The sequence below is a fragment of the Diabrotica undecimpunctata genome, chromosome 6 (assembly GCF_040954645.1).
Source record: "Diabrotica undecimpunctata isolate CICGRU chromosome 6, icDiaUnde3, whole genome shotgun sequence".
NCBI lineage: Eukaryota > Metazoa > Arthropoda > Insecta > Coleoptera > Chrysomelidae > Diabrotica > Diabrotica undecimpunctata.
This window is the reverse complement of record NC_092808.1, coordinates 95980603-96006061: the sequence shown is the minus strand read 5'-3', so window position 1 is coordinate 96006061 and position 25459 is coordinate 95980603. Positions and strand designations below refer to the sequence as shown.

The 25459-nt window shown below is 34.3% G+C and overlaps 1 protein-coding gene across 1 annotated transcript in view; it reads right to left on the bottom strand.

Moving 5' to 3' along the window:
* Positions 1–25459, bottom strand: part of brun (trafficking protein particle complex subunit brun) — a 112555-nt gene that overhangs the window by 36311 nt on the left and 50785 nt on the right. The window contains exons 5-8 of the mRNA XM_072534949.1: positions 16075–16358; positions 10976–11304; positions 4900–5278; positions 1285–1537 (exon numbers count right to left, since the gene is read on the bottom strand). Of these exons, the coding sequence (XP_072391050.1) occupies positions 1285–1537; positions 4900–5278; positions 10976–11304; positions 16075–16358 (1245 nt within the window). The remainder of the gene's footprint in view (positions 1–1284; positions 1538–4899; positions 5279–10975; positions 11305–16074; positions 16359–25459) is intronic.

The window sequence follows — 25459 nt, the reverse complement described above, 5'->3', positions numbered from 1 at the left end:
GCGCCAATTTTGCTCTGTGACGCGTGCGAAACCGTCGTCGATCAACTGGCGTACCTCGTCGTTTTTAAAAGTGGTATTATGGGTACCTACATATCGCTTAACTTGGTTCCACACCATTTCTATAGGATTCAATTCGCAGTGATATGGAGGAAGCCTTAAAATATAAACATTATGTTGTGAAGCATACTCATCAAGATGATACTTATCGTATTGATCTACTGTATACGTATACATGATATAAAATATTTTACTCGTACTGCCGGCAGATGCATTTTATCCAAGCCGGTCCTGTGAGACAATGAGCAATCAACAGCTGGAGAAAACCGACAACCCTCCGCGTTTATTCTCCATAAGAAAAGCATTGCCGTATCTTACCCGTACTGCACTCTCATTGTGACATTTTCTATAGAAATAAATATTCAAAAGACGACAAAAAAGTTAACACAGGCAAGAGCTAGGGGAAACAGACGCACAGTTGAATTAGAGGACGATATTGAAACGGTAGAAAGTTTCACATATTTAGGAGTTACATTAAACACGGACGGAACAGAAGAACCAGAAATCCAAAGAAGAATAGTAAAGGGAAACAAAGCTTATTTTTCACTCGATCATGTGTTTCGCTCCAAAAACACACACTGGAGATCGAAAATCAGGGTCTACAAAACTATTATCAGACCAATAGTCTGTTATGGATGCGAGACATGGGTGATGACAGAAGAGACAAAAAGAAAACTGGAAGTCTTCGAAAGAAAAGTCCTAAGAAAGATATTTGGACCTATTAACGAAAACGGAATATGGAAATCCAGGTATAACCATGAACTCTACCAATTGTTCAAAGAGACACCGATCTCAGAATTCGTTAAACTTCAGAGACTTCGCTGGGCTGGTCATGTAGTAAGAATGGAGACAGAAAGATTGCCGAAAAGAGCCCTTGATAGTAAAATGCTGGGCGCAAGACCAAAATAAGGGCCACGGAAAAGATGGGAGGATGAAGTGGCAGCGGACGCGCAAAATTTGCTAGACGTGAGAACCTGCAGAAGATCGGCGCGGGACCGACAAGGTTGGAGGCATAGTGTTTGGAGGAGGCCAAGGCCCGATTTGGGCTGTAGCGCCATTGGAGAGAGAGAGAATATAATTTCATATCTTTCGTGTCATAATAATAATTACTACATATACGTTAACCGTTTATAAAAAAACAGGACTAACTTAATTTTCAGTCGGATCAACTTTTATTCAGTCTGGCTTGTAATACAAATTAGCAAAGTGAGTATTAGAAATACTTACGTATCCGCTGGTAAAACATCCCAATTAGTTACTTGCAAAGACGGCAACATTTCCAACATTACAAACACTGAACAAGATCTGCAGTACTCTGAAGTAAAACCTTCCGATCCACTGTATTTTAACTTTAATTGCCCTTCGATAATTGAGGTAGACGGTTGCTGTTGGAAAAGATTAGTTAGTCCACCAGCTAAACTAGAATGTCCTGAATTTGAGGATCGAAAGCTTGAATTAAATCTAGAAGGCAAAGATCCACCTAAAATATAAAAGTTCATTGTAAATGATTATTCTATATCATTCTCGATGCAATGTCTACCGGAGTCGGTGGCATTAATTAATATTTGTTACAAAAATATATAGTAAGCAACATTTTAAAATATAATTAGAGGTATTAATTATCAGTGATCAAAAGAAATAAAAATAAAAACTCGAAATATTTGCAGATAATCTCACAGAAGTACCTTCAAGCACCTTATCAAATTGACTTACCACTTAAGCACTTTATCAAAAGGACTTACCACTTAAAAATGTTAGTGTTAAGATTAGAGAAATTTATTCGATCTCCCTGGTTCTGATCTAATAACCGGTAAAACTATACAAGAACAACAACTACATGTTATAGCCATAAAAGTACTCCAACAAATAATCAATACAGCATTCAGATTAAACTACTTCCCTATCCCTGGAGAATTGGTCAAATAATAATGATACTGAAACCTGGGAAACAACCAGAAGAACTAAACTCTAGGCCAATAAATGTTGGCAATTCTGTCAAAACTACTAGAGAAAGTTATACTTAAGCAACTGATGGAGAAAAACAATGAAAGGAAACTTATACCTGACCATCAATATAGTTTCCGAAATAAACATGGCTCCGTAGAACAGATCCATCGTGTGGTAGAAACAAATCAATAATGGCCTAGAAGGCAAAATATAGTGTAGTGCAGCCTTTCTAGACACAAGTAAGGCATTTGATAAAGTATGGCATGAAGTCCTACTTTACAAAATAAAACAACTGACGATACCCCTTTTATAAAATAATCAATGGGTATGCGAAACTTTCAAGTCAAAATAAAGGCAAACCTCTCCAAAATTTTTCCTATCTCTACAGGAGTATCACAAGGAAGCATACTGGGGCCAACCCACATACCGGACCTGAAACTGCCTATAGAGGCTTACAAATAGCTCTCGGTGAAATACAAAACTGGTTACACATTTGACGTATGAAAGCAAATGCCAGTAAATCTGTATATATAACGTTTACTATGAAAGTAGATAACTGTCCACCAGTCACAATAAATGGACTTCAGCTGGATGCATCTGGATCGCAGATTAACATGACAGAAGCACATTTTCGCTAAAAGGAAACAATTAAATCTGAAACCGAATCTGAAACAGTATTATTGGCTCAAAAGAAGAATGTCACAACTCACCCTCGAGAACACTTAACACACAAGAATCATAACACCGATATGGAATTATGGTATTCAACTATGGGGCACCGCCAGCAACTCCAATATAGACATCGTTCAAAGGTAACAAAACATGATACTACGCATACTAGTGAACGCGCCATGGTATGTACCCAGCAGCATAATTCATATAGATCTTAATGCTCGGAGTGTTAAATAAGTGATCAAAAAGTTTAGTGTATCCTATCGGAAACGAGTGAAATCACACCCAAATAAACTAGCAGGTGATCTAATTAAATTACCAGAAAAAACTAAAAGACTCAGGATCTGACTTACCTATTAGACTTTAGTTTTAATTATGCTGTTAAAATATTTTTTAGAAAGAGGATTACTCGTTACTACTTGTACAATAATTCGAGCAATTGGAACATTTCTATCTCCGATTCGAACCGTATTGACCGCCGAACTATTCACGCAAGTATTAGATCATTTTATTAAGCATACTTATGCTAGAAAAGAAAACCCGTGTTTATTAATATATGAACTAGAAACTATGAACATAACCTTTGGCAACGTAATAGTTTTAAATGGAATAGTTAAACGATGGGATCTAAATGATAATTCAACAAAAACGAAATGCATGTGCATATGAGGAATTGAAAACGATGAACTTAACTTAAGATGTAAAGGTAATTTCATCATGTTCCGAATATATCTATTTGTTGGTAAAAATCTCATGCACTAAAACCGAAATTAGAGAGCTAATTATAAAAGAGAACAGAACAACAAATCCTTGTTCTGGAAATGGATTTTTGGCGCAGATCAGCAGGTATCAAAGACAAATCATGGTCAGAACTACCACCACCAGAGAAGAAATACAGCAAAAACATCATATTTGGTACGGGCATGTACAGAGGAAGACCGAAAATAACATGGCTTAATGGAATCCAAAAGGCAATGGAGAGAGATCTACTACCAGCAGATTAAGCCGTTAGACGTAAATGGAGATTAGGAACCAGAAGGAGTAGACGCTATAGACCGGACATTGTACCTAGTCTTGCCATAAATATTGATACAAGGTATTTAACTAAAAAAAAATTAAACTACTGAGTTAATTTGAAAAAGTTTTGCACAATTTATTACTACCATAATGAACTACAAACCATAAAAAAATATTCAAAATGGCCGCTGTTTGCCCGAATACAGAGCCGAAGTCTGTTAAGCTATTCATCGATCGCTGTAAGGGCGACATCTATAGGCACATTGTTCACAACTTCTACCAGAGCCTGTTTCAGTGACCCTTGATTAAGATGACGCCTTAGACAGACCAAGCCGTCTAAAAATATCCACAATTAATAGTCAAGTACATTAAGGTTTGGGCTCGAGCTTCCCTGGATGACCGTACATAAACTACATCGTTTTGCTTATTGAAAGTTTTCTCCAGACTAATTTTTTTTATCTGTAGAGGATTTTTTTGTAACATGCTTTACTGAAAAACGACAACAGGGGTCTTTTTTGTTGTTGAAATACCCAAGTCTTGTTTGATAATCTGACCCATGGTTTTCGGCCATTTTTTTGTTTTCTGACATGATTTTTGTTAATTTTTGACTTAACACAGTTAATAACCTGTGGCGCACGAGCCACGGAATGCCGTCTGGATCTTTTACGATCACTTACTCCTCCCTTATCCAAAAACAATTTAACAGTACAATACACAAAAACACGCGTAATATTTAACGGTTTTAGTAATTCAAAAATACAAACTTTCTATTCCTACTTATGAAGTGCAATGACAGAAATACGGTTCTCTTTGTCCGTCAACTCTATCTTAACGGCTCAAACTATACTGGAATGTTTGGCGTATTTATAGTGTAAATGTCAACAGTCAGTAATGTCAACATAATTTTTCGCTGTGCTCAGTTTGTCCGCCGCACAAGCAGCGTTTACACTTGTACCAATATTTATGGCAGGACTATGTATATATAATAGTTAAACTGTAACACCAACGATACTCTAGCCATAAACTTACATGAACTATAATAGAGCTTTATAAATACATCATTTTTGAAACTTTCTTGTAAAATGAATTAAAATTTGTATTCAGGGTCTCCTAATGTTAAGGTTATTAAAGGTGAGAAAAAATATATTTCCTGGAAGAATGTGCAAAATCTATCAGTTTTTGCGGTTGTTATAAATATAATCTTACCTGGCAATGAGGTCGACATGCTGCTGAAAGGCCCACTACTCATATCGTGTGGAATCGTTGGCGAAATAGCTGAAGTTGGAGCTAAGAAATTAGCTGCGGAATGTAGATTTAATGTAATACTAACAGTTTCTCCTGGAGGAATCGGTAACAACTTCTTCACTTCTTCACTATCCCAGCTAAAAATTTGATCTTGTAGGGAAGGATCTAAGACACTGTTTATTTCTACTTCTAGCATCTCTACAGGTACTTCACTAGCATTTTTTAATGTTATAATACATTCAGTACTTTCACCGTGATATAAACTTACGCTAGCTGATGTGACAGTATTTTCATCGTGAAAATTGGAAAATGAAGCACTGGTAGGAAAAGAGGTAGATACCTGCAAGTATGATTAAAGATTTTACTTTTGATATATGTTTATAGGAACGTTCTAAAAATTAAGGCGATACATTACACATTTATAAGTTCTTCTGTAACTCGAATTCTCTAGCTTCTGCAATTCAAACAATATATTCTCGATTGCTCTATTCATCAAACACTATACTGCATATTTGTACATTTGAATGGAACGAAAAATGAGACGAAATTAAATATTAAGCAAGGGAGATAGCTTAGACTATGTAATATTAAAAGAAAGTTACATACATAATATGCTAATTTATCTTGAGAAAGCATACGATAGAGTTCCTCGAGAAATTTTGTGGTGGGCACTCAATAAGAAAGTGAACTTGTAAAGATTGTGAGAGACAGTATGAGGGAGTCACAACTAGTATTAGGACAGGTGTGGGAGAGACTGATAAATTTCATGTGAAAGTAGGATTGCACCAAAGCTCGGTGCTTAGTTCTTATTTATTCTCATTAGTTTTGAATCAGACAACAGCGAAACTAAAGGGTAACATTCCCAGGTGCTTGATGTATGCTGATGATGTAGTGTTGGATGTAGGAAATAATGAAAACAATTTAGAACAAAAACTGGAACAGTACAGACAAGCTCTTGAGGAAAAAGTTTTAAAACTTAGTAGGACAAAAACATAATATTTGGAATGTTCATTTAAAGATGGAATTACTAGAAATAAAATGATAATTTTTGATGGTGAAATGATTGTGAAAAGTAATAGTTTTAAGTACCTAGGATTGGTATTAGTAATGGGGATATAGACGGAGAGGCATGCAGTAGAATGGTAGAATAGTAGTATGGATGGATGAAGTGGACGGAAGCGAATGGTGTGTTGTGTGACAGAAAAATTCCAGAAGCTAAACGGAAAATTCTATAAAACGACCATTACACCCGATATGATGTACGGAACTAAACGTTGGGCAGTTAAAATGAAAGAAATGAATGCATGTGCCGGAAATGAGAATGCTTAGATGAATGAGCGGAGTGATCAAAAAGGTCTTAAGGGCTTTAAAATGAGTATATTAGGGGAAGTTTAGAGGTGCCACCAATTGATGCCAAAATGAGAGAGCATAGGAAGATGGTTTGGTCATGTTTAACGTCGATACATTAATCATCCAATACGAAGAATTGCTGATATGCGGGTTCCTGGAAGGAAGTAGGGAAGGAAGTAGGAGAGGAAGTAGGAAGACCGACTGAGACCTTAGACAGGATATGTAGTAAATGGGATTGATATTGGTATGACCCAAGATAGAAACTTATGGAGAAATGTAATTATGAAAGTCTACCCAGCATAGGGATAAAGACACAAAGGGTAATGATGATAATAGGTATCGAAAGTTTATCGAGTTTATTTTATATTTTTCTAACGTAAAATTAGAGTTATCGTAAATGTTTTTAAAATACTTTAAAATATATTGAATTTAATCGTAAGGAACACAGAATGTAATAATCGATATATTTTTTTATAAAGGGAGAGACTATTAGAAGATAAATATATCTTCTAATAGTTGTTCGTCACATCAATATTTCATAAAAAAATACGTCGATAATAACATTATATGTGTTCCTTCGAATGGCCTTGAAGACTGAAGCAATCAAATTTAATGCCAGCTCCGAATTACGTTGAACCAAGAACAGGCAGCATTTAGGCCAGATAGGCAGATATACATTAAGAAATATTATAGAAAGAAAATAAAAGAAGGAGCAGCACTATAATTGATCCTTATAGACCTAAAGGCAGCTTTTGATTCGATTGACAGGAAAAAAATACGGAGAATATCTGGAACAAATAGAAGTACCTACAACATTAGGTACATATTCAGGATCATACAAAGTACATTCAATACGGTCAGAGGAGAAGTCCAAGAAGTCCAAAGATCCAATGAATTCACAACAAACAAAAGAATAAAACAGATAATTCACAGTCATAATAATGGACAGAATTATAAAGAATCTCTTGAATGGGCACAATTATAAAAAATCTCAAAGCTAAACAACAATGCCTAAATACAATAATAGGATACAGGAACTTGCAACAATACAATAAAAACAACAATGAGATGAAATGATTTTTTGAAAAATCAAAAATGAAAATTAAGGTGAATATAAATAAAACAAAAAAGATGATTGTTAACCAAAAGAAAGACCAAAACAATAAGGAGATTAAATGTAATGGAATATTAGAAAGAATAACAACGGATAAAAATCGATTTGGACATAACAAATAAATGAAATAAATCGACACGATATGCTACATAATTAATACAATTAATACTACAATACTAGAGCACGAAGGTGTAAAAATGGAAGTCAAGATAAAAATCGATAATACGATAACAGCGCCAATAATAACATACGCAAGCGAAAACTGAACAATTCAGAAAAACCATGAACCAAAAATCAACGCAATCGAAATGAAACATTTGAAAAATGTGCGGAAAAACAAAATGGGACAGGACAAAAAATGAAGATATCAGACAAATGACAAAGCAAAAACCTATTACTGAGTACATTAGACAGAAGACAGATGAAAATGTTATGGTTCGGACTGATATATACTGATGGCAAAAAAAATGCAGCACCTAGAAGGAAAAATATTTTTTTTAAATATTTATGTATGTAAGTATGCACTATAATATTATAAAATTGCGGCAAAAACTCACGAAGAGTTGTAAAAGCCAATGATGATGATGATGATTATAAACAAATTTGCAACGTCATTTTCGTCAAAACATTAATAATGAGTGGCTCCAACTTGATTTTCTATACACTTACTTACTCTATGAGGCATTTATTGAATTAAGTAGTGTCATATTGCGGAATATTCATCCAGATTCTTCTTATGGCATGCCGGAGGTCTTCTAAGTTTGCTGGAGGACTTGGCAATCGATTTAGGTTTCGATCTACTATATACCACTCATGTTCGATGGGTGACAAGTCAACTGATCTTGATGATTACTCCAAAGTCTATACCAGATTCTTGTATGAACTCAATGGTTTCACGGGCAATATGAGGTGTTGCGTTATCCTATTGTATGGGAGTAGATTAAAATCGGTTGCAGTACTTCACCAATATATCTTGGAGCTGTCAGCGTGCCGTTAATAAGAACTAGCGGAGATAGAATCAGTAGAGATGATCTGCTTCCCAAATATATAAGCTTCCCCATACCATAATGCTTGGTTGTTTTGCTGCTGAAAACGTCTTAGCCTTATGCGCCCATCAGAGCCACCCAAACCCAATCTAGATTCATCACTGAAGCAGACAAAATTCCATTAGCCATTTTAGTTTTGACGAGCTCTGAACCATTATAAGCGTCGAGCCTTATGCTGTGGTGTCAAAGGTAACAAAAAAAGCGGACGGTAAGCTCTTAGCCCATTCCAAGTAATCTTCGTTTTTTTTATATATTTGTTTTTCTTGAGACTACGTTTCCTTTAGCTGCAACTAAACCATCTCTTACTTGATGTATACTGACCCGTTTATTTATGATTTTGCCGGTCTTGCGTTATAGCCCAAAAAATAAGCATTTTTTCATGACACTCGTCCGGCCAGGCAAACGACAGTTGTTTTGAGTAGTATGGACCTCTGTAACAAAAACCTATATGTTTCCTTTAGACCATTTTTTGGACTTAATTAGTCATTAACAAATTAAGGTCAAAAAACCGAAAATTTTTGCTTTTTTCGTCCATCAGCAAAAAGTGAAGCATTTTAAACAAATTTTAAAAGAGAAGAAACTTATAAGTCACATAAAAACCTTTAAAACGGCGTTTTCTAAATGTTTCTATCCTTTTTTGTTGCTTGGGAAGTTGCAAAATAAGTAAAAAATTTCGGTTTTTTATAAATGTTAATAACTTTTTTGAAAATAAACTTATAATATTTATATTTTATGTAATGCTGTGCCCTGTAGTGCTTAAAATATTGTCGAAATTTTAAATTGATCGGTCAAATAGTTTAAAAGTTATTTTATTTGTTTATCCCAAATTAATTTTTTTGCAACAATATAAGTCAGAAAATTATATAGTTTTAGTAATTGTAAGAGTAGTTTCTGAAAGAAGGAGACTTGTTCTATTATTAACATTATAAAAAATTAATTTTAAATATTGCAAAATAATTTTGCAAAAACATGTAGCTTTTTTGCTTATAAACAATTAGAATAACTTTTTAACCATTGCCTGCAAGAATATTATTTTTTTATATTTAAAAAGCCTGAATTTTTTCACAAATTTAAAAGAAAAAAAATTGGTGCTAAAATAATTTGGGACAAAGTTAGCCTCTTTTTTTACTTAATTCATAGCAGCTTTGTTTATAACAATTAAGAAATCTAATTAGCGTTATTTAAAAGCACATACTTTATAGTTTTGACGTACCAAATTTTAAAAAGATTGCCTTTTAATAAAATTGTCCACAAAGCTTCAAAATGTGGTCCTTAAAATCGGCTGGCTTCGAAACTCACGGGTGCCGAAGGGAGGGGGAAGGAGCTGTTAGCTGTATCTCTGGTTCTTATTTATGGATTTCAACGTTCCTTTTTTTAATTTGTATTTAGTGCTTGCGTACATTACGAATATGCATTATTTCAATAAATAAATTGTTAAATAAACTATCTAATTTGCTTAAAATTTTTTTTTCAATTTTTATTGTAATTGAGATAATTTTTATTTAAATACATAAATATTTATAATTAATTTATAATTCTTTAATAAAATTCTAAATAACTTATTTGTAATAGATTTTATGAAAACAACAAATTGTCCTATTCGATTGTTTCTAAAAATAGTATCGCTTTGAAAATATTAATTAAAATAATTTTTCTAATGGCTATTCTTAAGTTAGAGTTAATTTCATGTAATCGAATGAACTATCCTTTTATATGACTTATAAGTTTCTTCGCTTCTAAAATTTGTTTAAAATGCTTCACTTTTTGCTGATGGACGAAAAAAGCAAAAATTTTCCGTTTTTTGACCTTAATTTGTTAATAACTAATTAAGTCCAAAAAATCGACTGCAGGAAACATAGGTTTTTGTTACAGAGGTCCATACTACTCAAAACAACTGTCGTTTGCCTGGCCGGATGAGTGTCAAAAACAGGGTACTTTTTTTGCTTATTTCCCTGGCCTATTATTCTAATATTGTTAGCATTGTTAACATGGATTAGCTTCACCTCTTCGTGAAATTTCCCGTAAACCATAACCGGTCTCTTTCATGCCTACAACGCGTCCTTTTTCGAAGTTGCTTAAATGACGAAATTGCCAACGACCGTGAACTCTTTTCATTTTAAATCAAAAACAATCCAAAATGACTAAAAATTACAAATAAACTAAAGTTAAATCCACAGAAATAAACTTTCTTATGCTTTTTGTTTTTGCGAAAAAAAATAGTTAAATAAAAGATAGCGAGGAAAAAACTTAATCACATATATATTTTTAGATAAGACTCCAAATAAATAACCGTATTCAAAGTGTTTTTTTGGCCATGAGTATATTAATAGAATGAAACCAGAAAAAATTCCAGAGCAAATATTAAAATTGGAAACTAGGATGAAAAGAACCTACTTGTAGAAAGTTTGTTTTTCTTAGAATTGCTATATCATATTCTGTAAGTTGGATATTTGAGTTAGACTAATATAATTATTAAATATAATACTATATCTAATTTTCTAGTCAAATCTCATATTTATTTACTTACCTCTAGCAACGGCAACCTAGGGACAACTTGCACTTTATAATAGGGTGGAAAATTCATGTTGGATCCCATATGGCGTAGTCGACAGTTTGATTTAACTCCCAAAGTGTGTGTACTGTAACCTGACAGTTCAAGTTCTCCACTTTCTCTAGCCCATCCATTAAGCGTTAAAGATGTTGGGATGTCTGGTGGTAAAACAATGGTCTCGGGCACAGATTCAAACACTACACCTCCCGTCAAAAGTCTCATATTAGATACTTTTAATTCAAAAGGCAAGGGATTGATCAACTTCAATTGTACTTCGCAAACTTCATTTTGTATCCAGAGGAAATCTTAGAAAATAACAAAACAAACATTAAAAAAAAATTTTTAGTGGTAGTAGATAATTTTTTCTACAAGGTATGCAAAAAGATTAGCTGTTTTTTGTTTTACTAGGTTATAACGGAGCGGTGTGGAACGGGGTTTGTGAAAAGCAACGCGTACTACTTCGTGGAAATTTAGTATCTTGGACAATGCAATAAGTTACTATGATATTACAAAGTAGATTCGGATGTTCGAGAATATCGGAGCAGTTGTGAGAATTAAAAACAGATCAGCTGTAATCAGAGAAATAATTACTTCAAAAATGAAGCATTTAATTAAAAAAAATACTTTGCACTTAATTTTGACTGAATACTTACATCTAAAATCCCGTTGGTTTAAGGACGCTGATGATGTTAACTGAAGATTTTAAAAGAAAATGCTATAAAGTTAAATAGTCTTGGTTCCTTTAAACCGATAAGTTCTACTCCGTTAACGACAGCAATATAATTACGATAAAGTAAAAAAGTTGTTCTGTAATTATAAATAAATAAAAGGTGCTGTAGGCCAATCAATGAATACTGTAAAATAGGTAATAAAAAATTTAATACCTAAAATTAATATATATTTAAAATAATTTATTATTCCTAAACGGAATGGTAAGGAGCAGTCTCAGAACTGTAGAAGCGGACTGAACCTTAGCGATCTACCTAATCATAAAAAAAGTTTGAGTTTTAAGCGATATAGACGTGTTTTCTGTGCTCCGATATCAATTGAAATAAAAGTGGCCAAATCAAGTTAAGTTTTTCGTATGTAAAACAACAAAATAAATACTTATCGGAATGTGGGCCGTGATTAAATCTAAATTAAAAGTAATTACAGGGTAGATCAAAATGGTAAACTAGAACAATTATACAAATGTTTCATACCTGCAAGCGAACCAAGTCTTTACTGATACTAATTGTCACGTTAGACGGTTGTGCGAAAGGAATACTAATAAACGGTGAATGGTTGAATAACATTAGATATGCAGATGACACTATAGTTTTGGCCGATAATCTGAATGACTTACAGATATTAACAAATCGCATAACAGAAGTCAGTAACAGATACGGACTAGCTCTTAACATAAAGAAAACCAAATTTATGACAATTCGTAAAAAAACCAATAATAAACGCTCAACTTACAATTAACCAACAGAATATCGAAAGAGTCAAGCAATATACATATCTAGGCACCAATTTAAATAGCCAATGGGACCACTCAACGGAAATTAAACAGCGAATAATAAAAGCAAAAGCAGCATTCGTTAGAATGAGAACCATTTTCAACAGTCGAGACATATCATTTAAAACAAAATGCCGTCTATTGAACTGCTACATATTCACAGTTCTGCTCTACGGAATGGAAGCGTGGACACTGACTGTTGCATCTATAAATCGGCTCGAAGCTTTCGAAATCTAGTGTTATAGGCGCATCTTACGTATATCCTGGGTTGACAGAGTTACTAATGTGGAGGTCCTGCGTAGAATGGGGAAAGAATGTGAAATTCTCATGACCGTCAAAACTAAAAAGTTGGAATATCTAGGACATGTAATGAGAAATCAAGAACGTTACGGCCTTCTCCAAGGGAAGGTAAATGGTAAGAGAGGACCGGGAAGAAGATGCATTTCCTGGCTTCAAAATTTACGAAAGTGGTATAACACGACTACCACTGAACTGTTCCGCGCTGCAATAAACAAAGTAAAGATAGCCGTGATGATCGCCAACATCCGGAACGGATAGGCACTTTAAGAAGAAGAATTGTCACGTGATCGTAAGTCAGCCAATACCAATGTTTCAACCCACACCTTACATAAACTCACAATCAATTATGCCGGTAACAACACAAAATTCATTAAATAGACAGCCAGTTGGTCAAAACACCTTCTGTTGGAGTTACCTACACGTCAACTGTAACTTAACTAGTTCACACCCTACGAAAGACAAAAATTGGCAAACAGTAACCTATAAAAAAAGCCCAGAAGAAAGTGCAAAAGCCCAGCGACAAACCAAAATAAAGGATTACTGGTTATCTAAACAAAAGTAACAACATATATAATAACCTAGAAAAGGAAAATGATAAGGTGAAGATAAGTGAAGACACATCTGATGAACAAAATAAGGAAAAACACAAACCAAAACCACCCCCAATTCTTATTGGTAGCGTACAAAACATAAACCCGCTAATTAAGCCATTAAACAATCTAGCTATAGACATTTATCTAATAAAAGCATTAGGAAAAGACCAAGTGAAAGTACAGGTTAAATCGGGAGAAGCTTATCCTATAATATAAAAATACTTATCGACAAAAAACAAATAAACATTTCCGAGTCATTTTAAAGAATACGAGGTGTGGCTATTAAATAACGAAATGAAAAAGAGTTTTATTTTAAAAATTATTCTACAATCGAATGCTCTCCTTCAATATATTCCCCTTCGCTCTGGCTGTCTGTCTGGCTATTAAATACCGAGACTGCTTATGAAAAAGAGTTTTATTTTAAAAATTATTCTACAATCGAATGCTCTCCTTCAATATATTCCCCTTCCCTCGCCACACACCGTTCCATTCGTTGTTTCCATTGGTCTAAGGAATGCTGGAAGTCTTCTTTTGTTAGAGCTTTTAGGAGCGCCGCCGTTTTTCGCTTCACCTCTTCCATCGACTCGAACCAGATTCCTTTTAAGGAAGACTTGATCTTCGGAAACAGGAAAAGGTCACAGGGTGCTAAATCAGGCGAGTACGGCGGGTGTTCGAGCACTGGAATGGCTCTAGCGGCTAAATAACGCTTTACAGACATCGCGTTTTGGGCAGGTGTGTTGTCCTGGTGCAAGATCCACGGGTTGTTTTTCCACAACTCCGGCCGTTTCTTACGAACTCGCTCTCGCAGCGGTGCCAAAACTTTCAAATAGTAAGTTTGGTTTACAGTTTGATCCTTGCTTTTTTCATTCTTGGCGATGCAGGAGTTTTCCAGTGCATGGATTGTCGTCTAGTTTCAACATCGTATTTGAATATCTAAGTTTCATCGCAAGTGATGATATTTTCCATTAATTCAGGCTCTTCATGTAACCTCTCAAGAAAATCTGAACAGATCTGTTGACGGGCGAGCTTTTGGTCAGGGGTCAAATTTTTTGGGACCAACTTCGCACAGACTTTCTTCATGTTCAATTCGTCATGTAAAATTTTTCTGACAGTTTCTTTATTGGCGTTTACAGTCTCAGCAATCATCCGAATGCTCATACGGAGATCTCCGCGTACAATTTCATTTATTTTGGTCACTGTTTGCGGAGTTGAAACAGAGACAGGTCGACCTGGACGTTGGTCATCTTCGGCGGTCTCTCGGCCTTCAGAAAACCGTTTATACTATCCGAAAACACGCGCACGAGATAGAGTATTCTCACCATAGGCATCGTTCAATAAATTATAGCACTCAGTCGGAGTTTTTTTTTAATTTAACGAGAAATTTCACATTAATCCGTTGCTCATGTTTTTCGTCACACATCGTTATTGGCACGAGAAAAAAACACGTTCTTTTTTAACCTCTACAGAAAAAATACTACTACAGCGACAAAAACGTGTTTTCGTACTAAAAGAGTAGACACTTCCAGATATCCAATGCTGCACTCGTTTCCCACTCTTCCCCTCTAGGACGCCTTCTGCGCGCGCAGTCTCGTTATTTAATAGCCAGACCTCGTATTCATCACTCAACAGATATAGAAGACATTAATGAAAACATCAAGCCACTGGGCCATGAAGTAGTAAATGTTTGGAACATTAATCAAAATAAAACCAACAAACCACTACCTCTATTTTTTGTCGACTTGAAACAGAAGAAACGCAACAAATATATCTACAAAACACAGACACTGATGAACAACAATATAACGTTGTATAACATTATAACATTATACAACGTTATATTTGAAGCCCCACATGCAAGACGCAGTATACCATAATGCACAAGGTGCCAGAGGTATGAGCAAAGAAACAATTTTTGTCAGATTATACCAAGATGTGTAAAATGCGATGAATCTTATCACACCGCAAATTGTAATATCCTCAAGCTTTCTTGTCGACCAAATCCTATAATTTTGAACATTTGGTTCATTATTTAATGTAAATGTACATTCATCTGTAAACAAAATGTTAAAAATGTTTAAAAATCATCTGTCTGCATTAGCTCTCTCTTAAATTTCATAATAAAATTCCGCTTGTCTATCAGCATCTCCTCTTACTTCTTGATAACATTGACATTTATACGAACGGAATTTATTTCTTTTCACAATTTTTTAAGGCTGTGGAATTAGGAATGTCAGACGAGACTGTAATGGTTCGAGAACTTATTGAAGGATTTTCAACTACTGCTCTTAATACATTGATTTCGTTTTGATTTTCAAAATTTCTGGATACCTTTGTATCGCCTGTATATCGCTATAGTGGAAGCAATACATCAAGCGGCATATGAAAGCTTAGGAGAGATAGAAAAATACAACAATCCAAAAAAAGAGGTAATTAAAACAAAAAGTCTATATTGAGATAATAAATGCGAAGAAATAAACAACTACCTAGGGAGTACTAGATCAAAAGTATTTTGGATGTTGTTGTTGAAGATCTCAGGACAAATGGAAAAACGATCCAAAACAACTATAGAACCAATAAGTCTAGAAAACTGGAAGACCTATTACGAACAACTGATGCAAGAAGCATATATTTTACATGTTATGTCTTATAATTTGTTAGCAAAATTTGTGTACGAATCTTACCCAATTTAGAACTAGCCTGTCTTGATTTTCGCTCTAAACTACCACCTCCAAAATGAATGGGTGTAAACAGAAATGGTCCAGTGTCTTGTTTGTTATTTTCAATTCTTCTTGGTCTCAAATGGGGCTGCAAATCCTTAGGGATAAACGCCGCACATATAGGTATATCAGTAAGGTTTGCTGGAGGGACCACTAAACCACTGTCCAAAACAAGAGGAACAGGAGATCCCTCACACTGAGAAGATAAACTTTGCAATTGAATGGCTAATTCCTTTTGTTCTGTTGAACTAAAAATACGGAATGGTTAATAATTTTAAATTCTTCGGAAACTTAAATTGTATGAAATAAAGAATTCGGCAATATACTCGTATTAATACACATTTATGTTTGGTTCAATGACATAAGTAAAAACATTTTTTGTTTATTGGTTTAAATGTTACATTTTTTGTTCAAACTGCCAACAACTTTCCTCAGCGCAGAAAAAAAGCTGTTTTTTTTTTAAGAATTATAGGTTATGCACAGAGATCGCCAAATTCATCTTAATTCAATGTTTTCAAAGATTCTATATATCACCTAATGGAGCAACAAACATTTTATTTTTGAGTATTTCCCACATGGAAAAAAACTTAGCTAAAATGAACTTATTAGAAATATCGCGAACTAGTTAACATAACTTATTTACGTAGCCAGTAGCGACGGCGTTACCTGCCCTCCGAAGACGGTGGCGGCTCAGTTAAATTGAAAATTGAAAAATTTCTTGGTGCCAGTGATAAGAATCGCAATCGGGCCCTCCAGCTTGTTAAGCCAGTAGCATACCCGCTGAGCTATGGTCTTCAATACGAATAAGGGATACCACCAATGTGAATTACAACACTGTAATTCCAGGACGATTTAATTCTTGGGCAACGGTTTTAAATGAGTGTTCTTAGATATGCCCAGTAATCGTAATTACGGCATTTAATCCGTCTGTTTAATATGAAGTGCACTAAATCACTTCGAAACTTTGCTGTGAAATTATGCGTCATTTGCTGCGCAACCACGACACAAAATTCCATATGTCTAACTAAAGCTATACACGAACAGCAGATGTGTGGGGTGTCTCGATTAACGTTTGGTATAACCAATCTCCCACTTACTAACCAACGGCTTTCGGGTAGATGACTAAGTAAGCAAAAGGCCACTTTTTTGTCCTGGGGTTTTAAAATCACCGATGAAGGCGGAGGAACTAAAGATTTGGTCAACGGCACAAGCATCAGACAGGGAATGGGATACCACCTGCTTATACTAATTTGAGTACATCATGTCTAAAACTCAAACAAGGAATGATACGACTTGTAATTCGGCTGGCAACCAACGCAATATCGGTTTCGGGTGGATTAATAAGAAATGTGCGACCGGGCTTACAAATTGGAGTATCTATCATCATGACTGGAAGAGGCCTTCTTCAACCTGGAAAATACCATATCCTGAAAAAATATCTACAGAGCTACCAGCCCCGCAATGGTCGCATTATCAAAATATTATTTAATTCCAGACCCTCCAAACCACTCAGAGGAGGACCTGGAAGCGAAATATCAACAACTAAAAAGAGTCATCTGTTTGGGTTTCAATACCTCATGTTTTCCCAAATATCCTTTGACATGACCAAAGGAAAAACTTGTGCTTTGTTGGTTATTCTTACCAAATCGACGGTCTATGTAAGCCGCTTATCTAGAATTACTCCTAGATATTTGACCTCATTCGCATATTTGACAGTTTTTCCATACAGAGCGGGCATCCAGATGTTATCTAGGTTCTGCCTCTTTGTGAAACTGACAACTATTGTTTTACTAAGATTGACAGAGAGTGTTTCCCTGTTGCACCATCTAGTAAGGATATTTAATGTTCTTTGGAGTGTGCTGAGTAGAACATTACCATATTTTCCTCCTACCATAATTCACTACAGACTGTAGTAGCTCACCTACAGATTGTAGTAGCTACAGAGCAATAGCTCTTAGAACGCATGCTTAAAGCTTTTCTCGCTCCTACAAATAACTGAATAACAAACAGGGTTTATACCTGAAAAAAATAATGCGAGAGAAGTAGAGAAGACTATGGTTAATCTTGGAAAATATAGATGTTCCAAATCATCTAATTCTTATTTTAAATAACTATTTGAAAATAGTTTCGGAAAATAAAGGTCAAAAACATTCTTTTCAAATTATTTAGACCAAAATCTGGTGTAAAACAAAGCTGTATTAATATTAACCATAATATTTAATAAATGTGAGGAGTATATTTTGAAAAAAATATATTCAGTTTCTGTATGCAATTTTTGCATTTCTGAGAGAACGGTTGATTCTACAGAAAAAGTGCTAATAAACATTTTTGTTCAAACTTATCTCAGCTACATTTTTTGTTGGAAACATTTTTTTCTACGGCGCGGCATACAGTCATATTCTTGGTAAATCGATGTTTTCTGTCCTCCACCTCGCAAAGGGGATTTTAGGGGGGAGCCCAAGGCGTCCAAGAGGTTAGGAGTGGCAACTTTTTTGTATCTTTTTTGCGGTCTCACAATTGACATCAGCAAAATTCAGCTTGTTCATATGATTTTTAGAGGAAAAAATCTCTGACGACTGGACTTAATCTGTAAATAACGTTTATAGTTGGCGGTGGATGGTAAAACCAATTTGACATTTGACTTACTTAGTTTCGATCTTATAGGCCATGTTTTGAGTGAAATTTTGAGAGGTATTGTTGTACCCTCCGATTGATACCAAATTCTGATAATTCTGTGCCTATTGTAGATCTTATTACAACCAATTGTGATTTAATACCATATAAAATCAAGAAACTTAGATATACGGACGATACCCTAATGTTAGTCTGACCATAAGAGGAATTTAGCAACATGGAAACGATGAGCAGTAAATATGACCTTACGCTGAACAAAAAAGTCCCAAATCATGATAGTAGACCGCAGTCGGTCCAACATCATAAAGATTTCTGATTTCAAAGTTGTCAAAAGGTTTAAATAGCTTGGATCCATTATTACAAACACAAAAGAGTGTGAAGCAGAAATCAAACATAGATTGGCAATGACACGTAACACAGCTATAAAACTAACTCCTATATGGAAATATTCAACAACAAACCAAATAAACTAAAATCATTAAAAACATTTATTTTTCCTATTGCCACATACGCAAGAGACAATGACATTAAAGGTCGCCAACCAAAGAAAAAATAGATGCCTTACAGAGACGTGGTCTTACAGAAAAATGCTGCAAATACCGTACATAGAGCATCGTCAAAACGTTTCAATTATAAAGCAACTGAAGGGTCAACACAAGATTTTCAAAAATAAATCAGTACTACCTCAGATACCTCGGATATAAAGCGAGAAGAAAAGAAGTCCTAGAAAATTTATCGATTAAGTCAAAGGAATTATTGGCCTTCCTTAGCTTTCTTAGAAGCCCAAGACAGAGAGGGATGGGGAACCACAATCAGAGGAATCGAGACATAATGTCACTACACTCTTTCTAGAGTCAACAGGCAAAAGAAGAAGGAAGGTGCTTATTGGAATGCAGCGCTAAGAATTTATTGAAGCTCGTCTTCTAAAAAGCCTGATAACACAGATACAAATAATTTACGTGTATCTTAGCTGCCATGGCGTAGAAACACAGTAACCGACAAACGAAAACTAACATGTGTCACACTTTCCATCTCTCATCTCACCATTTCGATCAATCATATAAATTGACCAATTAAGTTAGTTTTTTATTCGAGACATGGGTGTGACAGTTGAAATGTGTAGTATAAGATAGTACAAAAATACTCATCTACATAGGGATTCATAAATTTTAGTGGAACTATTTTTAAATAAACACTCAAAGCGTCAAACTCATTTTTTTGCTCATAACTTAAAAACCTGTCTATTTAGAGATTTGATGTCTACAGACAACATTTTTAAAAAAAAATATATACATAAACGAGTACAACTGTATTAATTGCTATCAACAAGTCTCTCAGACACTTCGTCTAAGGACTAGCAACCCCAATGGAGTCCTAAGTTGCGATGTGATCAATTGCTTTTATAACTTAAACATCATAGTTTTTAAATATCAAAGATGTAATTCAAAGGTAATCTAACGACATTTAAAGGATTTTTACCCACATATTTAGTGGCTTCAAACATGTAAATCCACATAGCACTGATGATGAAATAGTTATTCCGACAACGTTCTGTGATGTAGCCCGATAGGGTTTTTAGAATTTTTTAGAAAAAAGAATGTTTTTTTAAATAAAATTTTTTGTGATACATGGTATACAGTCAACTACAGGAATTTAGTTTCCTTGTGAAAATGATTTAATAGTAAATAGGACTTTTTAAGCTTATAAACATTTACAATAACTCCGGAGAATTGAGTTCAAATTAATGGCAAAAGAATATTCGGAAAGCTGGTTAAAAAACAAAACTTTTAGAAAAATAAAGATGTCTTAGGACCCTTAGGAGCAAAGATAATCCATATATTAAAAAAATCACTGCTACGTTAATTAACATCATTAAGGGCTGAAATTAACAAATCTTTTACGGGAAAAGTCAAAAGTTTTTAACAAAACTTTTAGCAAACAAAATTATTGAAAATTGTTTAAACAGAAGTGTTGTAAACAAAGAGAACTTTGCGTTCCCATTAGAGTAAAAAGAGTGGGGAGGGGGTAGCCGAATGAAAGGAAAGCGATTGCTTTCGCTTATGTTGTTAATAGTTAGTATAGTGAAGTCGTTTTACCCTGTCGTATTTCGGATTAACGCCCGAAAAATAATTTATGACTCCAGTTACAGCCACTCTGTTATGCTTTCCCTTTTCTACCTGCTTTGTAGTACCGAACCTCCTACTGGTCGGCTGTAGTATTTGAGGATAAATCAGCGCTACCAAAACAATTTTTTTATAAATCGTGAAAAAACGCAAATTGAACGCTTTGTGATGATAATTTATTGAAAAAACTTTTATAATTTCATTTCAAATAAAATTGTCTCGAGGAGTGCATCCATTCCTTGCGGTCGCATAATTGGATAATTGTAGTTGTTATATTTGCAAAAATAGTAAACAGTCTGCGGAGTCGAGGCTCTCCATTGACCGGACTCATCGGCCAATGACCGACGCCCCCTGCCACCGAGGCCTCGCTCTCTCGTGTATATATTCAGAGAGCTCCGAAAAATCTCTCTATTAGTATTCAACGATCGCAGTTTTTCAATAGTGACAATGGATAACGTACAAGAAAACGATAGAACACCTAAATATAAGTTTTTATCTCCGAGTGAGCGTCGAATTGTGTTGAAAGTGGAAAATTATTTTACTTTAGAAAAAATCAACATGGGACCAATTACATCAGTAGTGGCAGTTCAAAAAAGGACAAGTGCAGCTTGTGGAATTTCAGAACTGACCTTGCAAAGAGATCGCAAAATGAGTGAGGAGGAATTAACTAAGGAAAATAAAAGGATTCGTTTGCATCCGAAAACCCCTGACTTGCCACAAGGTATTAAAATCTCAATCAGAAATATCATTTATGACATGTGCAAAGCAAAAGAACATGTTACAAGAAAGACACTTATTCAAAAAATAAAGGACAGAGAACTTTGCGATATGGGTTTGACCAGTTTATCAAAAGTATTAAAAGCTATGGGTTTTAGATACAAAAAACCAATAATCGTAAAGTGTTGTGCGAGCTGTCCAATGTTGTTGGAAAAAGGTGGAAATTTATAAGAAACTATTTAAAAAACGAGAACTCCAAATTTGCCAGACAATTTGTGTTTCTTGACGAAACATGGATTTTTGCGAAAGGAAATAATACCAAATCATCCTGGCAAGATGATTCTACCAAATGCTATTCGAGTACTAGTGCGAGTAATGGCAAAAGATATATTATATTGCATGCAGGAAATACGGAAGGTTTTATACCCAATGCTAGTCTTATATTTTCTTCGACAAAAAAAACTGATGATTACCACGGAAATATGGACGCCGATATTTTTGAACATTGGTTTGAGGAAAAATGATTAAAAAATCTGGAAAATCCGTCATTAATAGTCTTAGACAATGCTTCTTATCACACCAGAGACGAGGAAAAGTTTCCCACAAGCAGCTGGAAAAAAGAAGACTTAAGAAAGTGGCTGTCGGAGAAAAATATAGAAAACGAACATCTAGTTTTAAAAGCTGAATTATTAAATAAGTGCAAAGAACACATTATTGAGAAAAAATTTGTCGTTGACCAAATGGCACTAAAATATGGTCATGAGGTCCTAAGACTACCACCATATCACCGCCAGTACAATCCAATTGAATTGGTGTGGGGCATCACTAAAAACTACTATGATAAACATGTATGTAAGACCAACGACGAAGACAGCGTTTTACAACTCTGGCAAGATACACTAAACCAAGTCAATGAGGAACAATGGCGGAAATGTATTGAGCATACTGAAAAAAAAATTTAGTCATATGAAATAGAACAAGTTATTGATGAAGTAAGACCTTTAATTATTCGTAATGATTGAAGATTCAGATGAATCGGATAGCGAGTCAGATAGTGATGATACCTGTCCATAGATTAAGACGTAGATAGAAAAATTAACACAAAAGGGTACCAACCACCAAAAAAAAAATAAAACAAAAACCGCATGCAGTAGAGAGCCAGAGGCACGCCGCACAACGCTCTTGAATGCAAACATCAAAAAAATTAGATTAGCAAGTAAGGTAGATTAAGGACATGACTGGACGAATGACTGGGTATTAGACGACGGATGAAAGGATTCGATGCTTGCTCGCTCTCGATTGCACTTGGAGCAGAAAAGTGAAAGCAAGTATCGGCACACACAACCATCATTAGATCGCCGAACAATTGCTTTGACCGGTAGTGATAAAGCCAAATGATCTAACCTACCACTTAAATGTAAATACACGGAAATCCCCCATTGCCTGACGGGGGATACCGCGAAATAGTCGAGACCTGGCTCCAAAGACCAGGGGGCGGAGGAAAGCCGGGGCTGGTTTTACCGCAGGAGGACAACCTACCTCGGTGGGTTTGGGAACGTGTGTGTGGGAAGTAGGAATAAGTCTTTGTTTTATATAGATATATATTTTTATAGATATATTTATAAAATATATAAAAATAAAAATATAATACAAAATTTAACACCCATATAACACCCAGTATTAACATTGGCAAATTTTTTTATGCTTAAATAAAAATAGAGTTTAGTACACGCTGAAAGGGAATTTTTGTTTTTTCAGCATAAATATTAACCACAATATTAATTTTTGAAGTTGCATGTGTAATATGAAAAATTTTTCAAAACGGCTATTTTTTCGAGAATGGTCTCCCAATAAAAATTGATTCAGAATTTTACGTAGATTCTAAAAAAAATAACAAAAGCACAGTTTTATTTAAAATAAGAAACTTAATGGCGACTTCCGGTACAACCGGAAGTGCTAGAAGAATGCAAATATTTAAAAAATGAAGAATGCTTTGCATAACCCATTATTCCAAGTTTGCAGAAACCAGTGACGACCAGAACTTTGAAAACTTTTAACCAACATGTTGCGTGAATGACCCTGTATATTTCATACTCAATGTTTATCAATTTACATTATGATATTCAATTATTATAAAACATAATACAAAGTTATTTTATTAAAAAAATCCCTAATGTCGTATTATCAAATTAAGAAAACCGTACATTTTTAATTTGAGAACCGCTGACTACCTGAGGCAAATCTGAACAGACACTTTTATTACTTATGCGACAGGCTAAAACGATCCTACTATAGGTAGTTAAAATCATAAAATATCTATTTGCACGCCTTTTGAACAAAGCTAGAGTTTGAGACCAAAAGTTTGAATGACAATAAATATTTATATTTGGATGCAGCACAAATTTCCATACAAATTGATAATTATTTCTGAGTTACACTAAAGAACTTAAAAAAACAAAACGTAATAAATTCTAGCTTCTCGAATAAATTCTTAAGAATCCGTACGAACTTTCTTTCTTTCTCCCCTTCCTTTTACCCTATCACGGTGTCGGATTTGGGCTAGGTATTTTAATTTCCATTTACCCACCTCTTCCATTCTTTTCTGTTTCCTGCCATTATTTTCAATTCCTCGAGTGATTTTTGTTTAAGTTTTCCTGCCTGTACTACTTGCTGTATCCATTTTTTTCTTGGTCTGCCTCTTTTTCTTTTTCCAATGTTTTTTGCTTCATAAACTTTTCTTGTTATTCTATTGGATTGCATCCTCATCAGATGCTCATACCAGTTCATTTGTATCTTTGCTATTTTGTTCATTATCGGTTCCTGGTTGGCCATTCTCCTAATAGTCTCGTTGCTTAATCTATCCCATTTTGTCTTTCCAACTATCCTTCTTAGATGTCTCATCTCCATTGCGTTTATACTGCTCTTATGTTTTTCCAGAATTGTCCAGTTTTCACTTGCATAGAGCACAGTCGGTATCACTATTGTGTTATATTTAACGAACTTCAATGTTGCAAAATATATATTTAGGTGATAAAAATAAACGTGATATTTCAATAATTTAAATAAATAAATAACAATACTCATCAAAGAAAAACAAAAAAGATAAAAAGTTTAACAACTGACTACGTAAACAACACTGCGTGAAAATATAGATTGTAAAGCAGTCAATTTTTCAAAACAAATTGAGCAAAATTGTATTTTTAGACGTAGCAAATATATTATTTTTGAATACCTATATACCTATGTACCTCATAAAACCAACTATATATCTATATATATATATATATATATATATATATATATATATATATATATATATATATATATATATATATATATATATATATATATATATATATATATATATATATATATATATATATATATATATATATATATATATATATATATATATATATATATATAGAAAAGAAATTTAATCTTTGCAGATTAGTTAAATAGTAAACTCTTAAATATTGGGGAAATCTGCAAGAAAGACTCTAATGTGTATCAATTGTTTCGCCGAACGTTTTCGCCAAAGAGAATTAATTTGGCTTCTTCAGGGCTGAAAGAGAATAATTATAATTAGCTACCATATATTATCTATTAAAACATTATTGATCTTACCGTAACTTAGAATTGTAGAGTTAGAATATATTGTATATTAGACTAATACATATATAATTATATATGTATTAGACTCAGTCATTCCTTTACTATCCTTAATATTCCATTTATTAAAAAATATGTTGATGATATCATTTTGGCTATACCCAATGACAAGGTAGATGAACTATTAGATACTTTTAATGGTTACGACCCCTACATCCAGTTCACTATAGAGAGGGAAGATGGTAATTGGTCCGTCCCCTTTC